Raw genomic sequence first — 11,564 nt, 5'->3', positions numbered from 1 at the left:
TTTCCTTTAATCTATAAGGGTTTTACGATCTCAAGTAACTGGCTCGATGAACAAGTAACCTAAGTAGTATGGGTTAAATAACAGCCGAAACAAAATATATTCCTATTACATGTAATTTGCTATTGACACTTTATTTATATAGAATAACTTATGAAAATTACAACCACGTAAAGCGTTCTATTTTATTTAATTTTATTAAATTTAATAAAAGATAAATGAAAATATACGAAAAGTATACAACTCGGTCATCTCTAGCATGAATTATGACCTTTAAACGGCCAATAAAGCTAACGTACACTGTACGCAAATGGCTTTGCGGTATTTTCGTCCATTCTCGACTTAGCGCTATCTTCAGACGATCGACATTTTGGTATTTTTTAGAATCGATCTTTTGCTTGTTTACGAACTGCTCAGTTACGAATGGTGACTTATCAAAAAAATTTTAATTTGATTTATTTTGATTTGTTTTATTTAATTTAATGTTATTTTAGTTTATTTCAATAATTTTCTCTAGTTTTATCTTATGGTATATTATTCAATTTTATTTAATTTTATTTAATTTTATTTAATTTTATTCTAATCAATTGTATAGTTAACATATATGAAACTAGTGCTCACATACGAATTGAGTAATTATAATTCTCATTGAGTTTAATTGGTTGTGTATCTTTAAAATGCTCTGCTTCTCATGTTGAATAATTACATTTTAATAAGAATAATACTAATATACACACTTTCCTGGTGTTATGCTGTAATTGACGCCCAAGATAATATAATAAAAGATTATGGGGTGCCATCTTTGCCATATTGTTAAAATTTTTTTTTTTTGTAACGTCTCAGGGCATATTATTCAATTTTATTTAATTTTATTCTAATCAATTGTATAGTAAACGTATATAAAACTAGTGCTCACATATGAATTGAGCAATTATAATTCTCATTGAGTTTAATTGGTTGTGTATCTTTAAAATGCTCTGCTTCTCATGTTGAATAATTACATTTTAATAAGAATAATTGCTAATATACACACTTTCCTAGTGTTATGCTGTAATTGACGCCCAAGATAATATAATAAAAGATTATGGGGTGCCATCTTTGCCATTTTGTTAAAATTGTTTTTTTTTATAACGTCTCAGGGCCACCCATACCGACAAAAGACCATGCAAATAATTTTTTTGTTTTGTTTTTATATAAAGAATAAGAACTAGATTAGTTGAACTGAATCTTTAAACTAAAAGTTGTCTTATGAATCATCGCTTAATCTTCAACTCGAAATTTGATAAAAGTTTTAATATTAACTACACTTATGCTAATACATAGCATGGGCATAGAAAATTCATAACTTGTACGAGACGTACAATAGGTTGTTGGAGTGGAGGTCTTGTACACTAACGGCAACTTCTGCTCAAATGATAGCTCAGGACATTCGCTACTTAGTTTATTGGGATTGTGTGATCTAAATGGATAAAAATTTTATATGAATTGTTGTTTCAACCTAAAGTAAACCAATGTATTTCAAAGATAATGATAGTAGTGTAATATCTGTTTGTTATATATATATTAATAAGTCAATATCGTTCCATATCGTTTTCCTTATAAATATTTATTTTAATAACAATAATAATAATAATAATAGTGTAATATATAATATATGCAATTGTTTTATTTGCAATTAAATTGATTACTTCAGTGTATTTTAAAGAGATAATGAGGTATTGTAATATTATTTTTTGCTTATGAATCATATGTTATATATAAGAAAAACAACCTCTCAAAACAATTCATTAGTTAAATGACAGTTGGAGGAAGTGTGTTAGTTTGTGTGTCTATTACCTTTTCCTTTAACGACACAAAACATTTTACAACACTTCTGAATTTAAGATACTTTTCATCTGATACATACAAAATTAATATATATTTTATACTGTTCAGAAATTATTCTGTGGACGATAGAGAAGAAAAGGGCAGTACCAAAGTTTAAAGTTTTGATGACATGAAATTTTTTCTAAAGTTTTGGTTTAAAATTTTATGTTTTACTGCTGAACGAAGGAGACTGTTGACGGCGCCGAGTGGACCATGTGAATTATGTTCTTCTATTAGTAATACTATTCCCTTGTCGTCAAGTTTGTGAAATCTTGAGAGTAACAAGTATGATGGCGGAAGTGAAATTCTCGAAGATTAGACAAAAATAAGTTTTATCTTGGCTTTAGGGATGTCATATCTTTGAGAGTTTCGAGCATCAGCTCAAATAGTTACAGGATACAAATATCTTGTGATTTTAGTAAGTGACATCCATAGTCTGTCAACTACCTTGAGTTGTTTGTTTAATGTTCAAATATAAAAATATTTCACTTAAAGCTAATTCATCTTATGTTTTACCTCTCGTTTTAATTTACTTAGTGTTCTTTTTATTATTTTTGTGAGAAAGTTTTAGTTTTTTTCCCAAAAATTTAACAAACAAAATTGAAAATCCTTAAGATGTGAGGGAGAATGTGCAAAAAATTACAAACTAAAGGTAAACATTTAAATACGAATTCACGGTGAAACTTGGAAATGGCAACAGAAAAACGAGCTTTTCTTTTCGGTTTTTCTTTTCCTTTCAAGTGTGGCAAAATTAAATTAAAAGAAAATAACGAAAAGTGATAAATGTGTGCACATAAAGTATCTTTAAGGACATAGGCAGTGCGCGAAGCAGCCGTAAACGGCATTCCGTATACTTAATGCACATACGCACTCACAGGACAGTTGAGTGTATGTAGCGAGCGAAGTGTAGAGAAGAGGAGGCAAGGGGTGGACAAAAGCTGTAACACAATCGTTTTGTGGCTAAATTCTAAGTATTTTCATTAAATGTTGGCTTTTTTTGTTCCTCGTAAAAATGGGAATGCGTACACCCAAATACATGATAGGCTACTGCCAGACATATGCCCGCCTCAATGGCACAAATACACACTCGTATGTGGCTGTGCGGTTGGATTGGAGCCCGAAAAACATCAGCAAAAAGGCGGACAAGTGCTTTCAAAATATTTTTGTTTTGGTTTGTGTCCGTGTGCGGCTTGAAGGGGGCGCCTACTTGTGTGTGGCGCTTAATGAACACCGGAAACAATTAGCGTCATGTCGCTGTTATTTTCTGGTGCTGCAGCCACAGTCCCCCTAGTTTTCGAAACGTGTGCTAACTAGCCCAGCAGCAAGGCAAGTGGAAGAGCCTTGACGCGTCATGGTTGTGCAGTTTGATTATTTTTCATTTTTTAAATTTTTTGCTTTGGTCCTTCCTACCGGCTGTGCCAAATGAACAGCCTGGTAGCGGTGTACGGATATTGTGGCCACAGCATCTGAAGTTTAAGGAACAATAAGAGTCAAACAAAAACATTAAGCCTGGGATTTGTTTAATTAAGTACATCAATTCTGTTGCTGCATATTAACTACGAGCGCAACTTAATGAAGTATCTTTAAATGTAATTATTGCTTTTTACATATTCACTTTTTATGCGAAAGTGAATGAATAATTTTAATGCTCTTCTCCAATGCACAGATAAAGAGAATAAATTCATTTTAAAAGGAATGATTAATTGGAGTTATATGTGCTGATTTTGATTTTTATTTCATGCCATATAAAATGTGGCTCTTGAGATTACTCCTTTTTAAGACTTAAATTGGTTTTTAGTGACTTTATTGGGTTTAATATAAAAGGAATACTGAGCCTATATTCGAAAACCAAATAAAAGATTCACAATTAAATTATATTCTTTCACTAATTTATTATATTGAGTTCATTTTCAGTAAATAATGGATTTTATTTGGTCTTTATTAAAAAAACAGATTTTTTTTTGAACTTTTATATTAAATTATATACAGGTATTGAAGTTTACAATTTCATTATCAAGTTGTAAAGTTACAACAAAATTCACATAAGATTTTTTTATGGAATAGCTCACATTAGATTTTATAGGATTATAATTGACATTCTTGAAATTCGATTAAATCAATTGGTCAAACGATTTTAGGAAGTCACATATGTAAAGTAAATATTTTTTTTATCAGTATTAGTAACAGTTCATGGTATTGGTTGTATTAGATATCTTTCCGCAACCCTACTTCATGCAAAAAAAAAGACAAGAACGAAATCCATTTCTTCATATTTAGATATTTACATAGATCTTTTCTCCTTACCGATGAAAAATTATCAGAAAACTAAAAAAAATAATGTGATGACTAAATAAAATAAACCTGAAATAAATGAAGGGAAATATGATATCACTGGCTAATAAGGGAAGCATTAAATGTAAATATATCATCCGATAAATTTACTCAAAATCGATGGAATCAGTACTCTAAAAAGTTTTAGCACAGCGACATCTATGAATAAATAATGATAGGTGAATGGTGAACACTTCATTTACTTATTATCAAAATTTCGTCAAACTCTATTGACATTTCGCCGCGAATCGGCTCAAAAAAAAAAATTGAATCAATAGTGAATATCAAATTTTTTTTTTAATTGGATAGACTTATAATAGATAAAGCCCAAATAACGACCCGTTGCAATACCAGGGTTTACTACTGTTCCTAAATAGAAGGGATTTCCGAAAGAACAGCAGTGGTCAACGTACGAGCAACGCTTAAAAGCACGGTTCCGTCAATCAAATGAAACTGAACGAATCTGACAATTATGGACTTATTTCTTGATCAAAGCCAAGTTTAAAATTTTGCAGAATGACAGCTCTATCAGGTCGACCAATCTTTTCCTATTTAATGTTGGACATTAGGCTGACCTTAACAAAAATCATAAAATTGATCCAGTGTCATAACATGTCTCTGCAGTACGCAAAGATCTATTAACACTGGTACCGTAGTGCTGAGTGGGATGAGATGAGAACGATGAACATGGAATATTTTCTGGAAGTACTGTAATGATTGTAATCCAAAATATGACGATTTCACTTGGGTGATTTAAAGCCAGGTAGTTGGTTTTTGTAGCTTGATTGTACACAATTGTACAAGCTAATGTGGTGCTTAAAATCGTAACTAGAGACGGCGTCATTGTTATATAGTCAAAGCTATAAAGTACATATGAAACTACTTCAGTCATCAGTGCCTGAAAATCCATTTATGTTAATAAGAGAAGAAATTCGAAAATCTGACATGATATACATAGCAACAATGAACCAGCATCTCAGTGAGTTAACTGTGAATCTTCTGAACAACAACCTGTTGTTCAGAAGAAAGGCTTCAGATTTTGGACCTTTCAAATAGAGTTTAATTATATTTTTATAAAAATTATGTAAAATATTTGAAAGTCTTTGATATATTTTAAGAACAATCAGTTATGTCATATTAAAAATATATTACAAAATTTGTTATTGGTTAATAAAAATCTGTTTGGAGATTAACTATTTCTGTAAATTAATAAAAACGAAACAAACTTCTTGTCGATCATCTATCTTTCCCAGTGCTTTCTTGAGTCGGAACGTAACTATTTTCAAAATAGTAGAATAAATGATGAATAAAAAATCAACATTATGAGCACTTGGTATATATTTATAGACTAATATAATTAGACAGCCTGTATATCTACGAAGTGGGACTTATTTTAAATTTATTAGAAAAGTGTGTTTTTTTTATTTTTGAGATACTTTTTGAAAATATGAAAAGTGTAGTTACTTGCTGATCACAAGTATTATACTCTGAGACTACATGGTAGAAATGTTAATAATTTTAAAAAATATTTTATTACTGTGTAGTCAGTTAAGCCTTTATTTTGATTTCTCTTTAAAGTAAACAGAAAGTACATTATATCTTCATTTTTTTCGCCTTTTACGTTGAATATGTCATTAAGTATGCACAGATTTTATCCTTTAATTATATCAAACTTTGTCTTACGATGTAGGTTTTTTTTCTAACACTAAAAGAAAAACTTTTTTCATTTGGAATAATAATAACTTTTTTATAATAAAAATCCATTTTATACAAAAAGCGTGCATAATTACTTATTAATTTATTAAGAAACTTAAAACAGTTTGCAGGTGGAAATAACTTTAGCAAAGTGTCAATAAAGTTAGTATCTAAAAAGGATACAAAAAGTATCCTTTTTAATTCGGACCAATTTACATATAATTTTTAATTATCTTTATTTTTGCAGTATGTGTATTTGTGACAGAATGTCGCATCCCTAAGACAATTGGCAGAAAAAGTATCTTTTGGTCACCTGCACAAAAACGTAAAAGTAGGATTAAAAAAATTCTTAAGCAACTTCAAGAAGGGGGCAGCGGGCAGTATTTGAATAAAAGTTAGTAGGCGAAGCAGATAAGAAAAAACCTTTAAGCCAATAAAGCATGCTGAAGAAGTCGTTGCAGATACAATAAAATGCGTAGCAACTCACAGCACAAACTCAAAGATACTTAGATACTCAGCATAATTAACAGTGAAACTTTTGTTTTAGTTATGTTTTCCATAAGATAAAAGTTAAAATAAAATAAATTACCGGAAGGTATGAGCAAAATAAGGACACATAAATAAACAAATTAAAAAGTTTATCTGCTCGCTGGATTACGTTATTTTATGGATATTTCGTTTAAATTTTTATTAAACAAAGTAAAGTAAAAGCACTCCCTTTTCGCTTATATGAAAATGCAAATTTCAATCAGTTGCATTAGTGGGCATTAGTGTAATGTAAAATATAATGTAGTAATAATTTTCTACTTAAGTTGTTTATTATTGTAACGCTGCGGCATTAAGTCCATATTTGCATGAAAATAATTCTGAGGTAAACCTGAGCGACTCTTGAAAGAACTTACCCGTCAACTTGAAAAATTTTTTAAACAAATATGCATATCCTTCGTGAAAGTTAGACATCGAATCAACAAACTGCAGCGAAACTTAAGCAGGGAAATACAAGCTTCCTCGCTTTCTACTACTAGATTTTTAATCTTATGTTAGAAAAAGTTTATATTTTGTATATATATTTTTTTTTGTTTTTTTTGTTTGGCAGTAGCGGTTTTTGTATAAAATTTAATTTTAGTTTGTATTGTGAGAACATTATTTATTAAAATAATCACGTGCTACCACAAATCCTAATTTTATCAATACAACTGACACTCACGTGTGTGTGTGTGCGCACACACACTCTTCTAACCACACGAATTTCTTCTATAAAATTTACAAATAAGCTTAGTAGCACTTATCCTGAAAGGATAAAAGTCTTCAGCGATTACTTTAAATACGTGTACGCGCATACTTAAACCTCCTCGCACACTGCAATCTGCTCACACATACACTCACACTTACAGAAAAGTAGCGCGGCATGTGGTTTTTAGTGCTGCCCGAAGATGTAATGGAGACCGAAACTTAGTAGCGCCATAGAGTGAACTACTGCCACACTTGCTCAGTCATGTTCGCAGCCACGCTCACTTTGAACGCGTACACACACAGCTAACGCTCACATACGTATTACATTCACACACTGCAACACACACTGTAACACATACTGTAACACACACTGTAACACATACTATCAAACACACTGACATACACACCTACGCATATGAACACATACACATGGGAAAGCATTAAAGTTTGCGGATTTCCGCTTATGCAGTTACAAGCTTTCGGCTTGTAATAATGAAAAAAGCCACGTTGTTGTTGTTGTTGTTGTTGTTGTTGTTGTGCGAATATTAGCTGAAATTTGAGGTACTTGTAATGGCAGTTTTAGTAGTTCTTCGGTTTCTAAAACGAAAAATGGCAGTCCCTGCACTTGTAAGTAACACCTTTCGCCATCGTATTGTACCGCGGTTTGTTTAATGGCATATTAGTTTCGTGCTCAAGGCCCCGCTCGCTGTCACATATAAACGGACTTGTAAAAATTAATACCCGTAATTCCTTATTTTGTTGCAAGTAAAGTGTGGAAGAAGTACGCGGGTGGCGTTGTTATTGCGAATAACGAATTTCTATTCATTTTTCAAAAACATTAACGTTCTATAAAAATTTCATATAGCCAAGTAATAAGCAGTCTTATGAGAGGTATTGAAAAATTCGAAAACCAAAGTAGGGGTATATTTCACCAAATTTGTTTCACTCGTAAATGAACCAGTCAAAGCGATTGAAATTAAATAACTCCAATAAATAGAATAAAGCAATTGGGACGACTTAACGTAAACCTCAAGATGTATAGAGTTTAGGTTTAACAATCACGTTAACACTGAAATCAAATCTCTTGGCTGATGTGGTGATCTCTTTATAGATCTGAGAATAGTTAGTAGCAGATCTGAGAATAATTAGTAGCAGTAATTTGGAACCAGATCCAGAGAAGTGAGTAGAAGGAGAAGCAATGCGTGCATTAAGAGCATCATATAATATTCGGTATGAATTGCTCTTTAACACTAAAATCAAATCTCTTGGCTGATGTGTGCTCTTTATAGATCTGTGAATAGTTAGTAGCAGATCTGAGAATAGTTAGTAGCAATAATTAGGAACCAGATCCAGAGAAGTGAGTAGAAGGAGAAGGAATGCGTGCATCAAGACCATCATATAATATTCGGTATGAATTGCTTTTTCTTTATTAAAATAAACAATGAATAAAATACCATATGAATACGAAAGTACGGAGATCACATCAATCTACTTAGCTGACATTTGAATTTGTCTTCGCATTGGTTAGCTACCACCGGTTACGATTACCATCTACTCAGCTGAGTGTTGATTTGTTTGTAGACTTCAAATTATTTTTCTTCGGATAGATTGGTTATCACCGGTTATATTTACCATCCACTCTACTGAGTTCTGATTTGATTGTGGGGCCAAGAAGATTTTTCTTCGCATTATTGGCTTTCTTTATAACTGATGAAGTCACGATTAAGATCCAATCTGTATAATGTTGATTTGATTCTAAAAAACAGACGATTTGTATTTTTTGGACACAACCTTTTGACAATTTTATCGACAAGATAGTAATTTTATGCAATTTTATCGGCTATGTTTTATGACAATTCTGCTTTTGTGCTTTAAAAATAGAAATTTTTACATATGGTAAAAACCTCAACATCTCGAGAAGTAAATTATATCAGCCTATAGCACAGAAAATGTGTATTGTTAAATCCTAATTAAGTCTGTTGTCGATCCACTTGGTAAATCGCAATCGCGTTCTGGAGTAAAGTAAGAGATTTAATCTTTATCCATAGCCACAGATAACACTTATATTTAATTCGAACACTTAAAACGGCATTCGAATTCCATTAACTAAACAATCATCAAAAATGATTATAGTGCCTTCTGATATATTTAAGGTATTATATATTTGTGCGAACATCACATTACGGCCATTCAAATACATTTAGTAAAACTTTTTATATGGTTTGTAGCTACTTTACTTTTTAAAAGTGAGAGAACCAAATAATTATTTCAGACATAACAAATTCAAAAAAATATTTTTTATAGACTATACTATATAGACTATAGACAAAGACACTAAACTTAGATTTAGTGTTACTAATAATTTACGGTTTACATGCAGAATTTACTAGTTGTAGAACTATTGGTTTCACAACCATTTCGACTACATCCATACATGTTTTCTCATCTGCTTTCCAAGCCTTTGCCTCAATGCCTTCAAGCACCTTATCAAAATAATTTTTTCCTGTAAAGACGAACATTTTTTTATTGTCTTTAGTAGTGCTTGAAAACATTATCCCGGCTGGTTTCTTGGACGGTTCGAATATAAATACATTTTCCTTTTGTTTTTCCTTAACACCCATTAAATTGTACAGCGTGGTTGTATCGGTTGTATCACCAATTTCAGACGACAAGTCTTGACACTCCACACCATTGGTTAACATATCCGGCACCGACCCTGACGCTGCGTTTTTAAGGCCTAACCCAAGTAAAGATTGTTTTATTTCTAAAAACTGTTTGTCATTTTCCATATTAGGGAACAACTTCAGTGGTTCGTTTGAAGTATTGAGACAACTCGATTTAACATAACCTTCACCGATACGATTGACGTGGATTTTCTCCTCATTCTTTTCCCTATCAGGAAATAACTTCAGTGGTTCATTTAAAGTATTGAAACAACTCGGTGTAACAGAACCTTTAGCGAAACGATTGACGTGGATTTTCTCCTCATTCTTTTCCATATTAGAGAATAACTTCAGTGGTTCATTTGAAGTGTTGAGCCAACTCGGTGTAACAGAACCTTCAGCGAAACGATTGACTTGGATTTTCTCTTCATTCTTTTCCATATCAGGGAATAACTTCAGTGGTTCGTTTGAAGTATTGAACCAGCTCGGTTTAACAGAACCTTCAGCGAAACGATTGACGTGGATTTTCTCCTCATTCTTTTCCATATCAGGGAATAACTTTAGTGGTTCGTTTGAAGTGTTGAACCATCTCGGTTTAACAGAACCTTCAGCGAAACGATTGACGTGGATTTTCTCCTCATTCTTTTCATTACCAACCTGGCTAAATGAAGGTACGGCTGAAGTTGTGGTTTTATGTTCCGTCTCCTGCTCATCGTCACATTTGACCTAAATGAAAGTGAAAAGTAATATATATAATATAAAAAAAATAAAAAATTATTATATTATGACAAGGGAACGCAATTTACTAATAGAATGGGTTTTGAAGAGGAGTGAAATGGAATAGCAAAATCTTAATTTTAATTAATTAAACTTTCTAAACCTTTTATGCTGTTTGAAGTATCCCTAAATATGTTACTCATCATCAATGATCGTCAAAAATATTTGTTGGTTTTGTAAGTCCAAGTATAATTGTTGGACCAAAAGTACTAAGCTCAGAACTTTATATGTCGCAAATTAAAAGTAATGACTTAGTGTGTTTTTTAACCAAATAAATAAATAACATATAATAAAAAATGTGTAAAATTAAGAAAATTATATTAATTTATAAAAGTAACTTACTGCACCACGTCCGTCCAATAATTGCATCTCTAACTTGTAACATTGGTTGCAAATGCTTGAGGCGTGTAACTTCATATCCTTTTGGCATATTTCGCACTTGTCATAGAACATTTTTTTTGTATTCATTTCTCAACGTAATACAACCAATATTGGTACTATATACTAAATCTATGGCTGTTACATATCATTTAATATTTGCAAATACTATAGTATTATCGTTTAGGTTTTGTTTACTTACCTCAACTTCGTTTTAGTTATTGTCCGCAAGTATCAGATTTCTTTCCGTCCTTCTAATCCAAGATGTATTTTTCAAACACAACCAAACGACAAAAATTAATACTAAATTTTCAGAAATGTTAAAATCAATGTAACTTTAATCAGGATTTATGCCTACTTTGTTAAAATAATTGGTCAGAAAGTAAAATTTTTCATTTCGATTTGTATTTGGAAAAATTCAACGAATGGCTCTGGAATTACAGAATATTCAAGTATCACTACATAAAAACACTTTCCAATAATAATTTTCATCACATTGTAACAGAAGTACTCACCAACTTATAGTATGGATAAATAAATTCACTTGAACTGATAAGTGATATACAGTTAATAAAAAAATATATGAAATTATCTTAAAGAAATATAAGTTTAAACATTTTTTTT

At 31.4% G+C, this 11,564-nt stretch overlaps 1 protein-coding gene across 2 annotated transcripts; it reads right to left on the bottom strand.

The window, feature by feature from the left end:
- Positions 1–9,370: 9,370 nt before the first annotated feature.
- On the bottom strand, positions 9,371–11,366 carry LOC119689314. 2 transcript variants are annotated; one of them, XM_038104116.1, is made up of 4 exons: positions 11,299–11,366; positions 11,143–11,243; positions 10,905–11,078; positions 9,371–10,511 (listed from the first exon to the last, which is right to left on the bottom strand). In XM_038104116.1, exons 3-4 carry the CDS (start codon positions 11,028–11,030, stop codon positions 9,486–9,488), a joined length of 1,152 nt encoding a protein of 383 aa, XP_037960044.1. In that variant the 5' UTR covers positions 11,031–11,078; positions 11,143–11,243; positions 11,299–11,366; the 3' UTR covers positions 9,371–9,485. The 2 variants fall into 2 exon arrangements, with proteins under 2 accessions (XP_037960044.1, XP_037960045.1); XM_038104117.1 differs by having other exon boundaries at positions 10,905–11,072; positions 11,143–11,366.
- Between the last annotated feature and the right edge of the window lie 198 nt (positions 11,367–11,564).

This window comes from Teleopsis dalmanni, chromosome X (genome assembly GCF_002237135.1).
Source record: "Teleopsis dalmanni isolate 2A chromosome X, ASM223713v2, whole genome shotgun sequence".
NCBI classification, from domain to species: Eukaryota; Metazoa; Arthropoda; class Insecta; order Diptera; family Diopsidae; genus Teleopsis; species Teleopsis dalmanni.
This window is presented reverse-complemented; position numbering and strand designations above follow the sequence as displayed.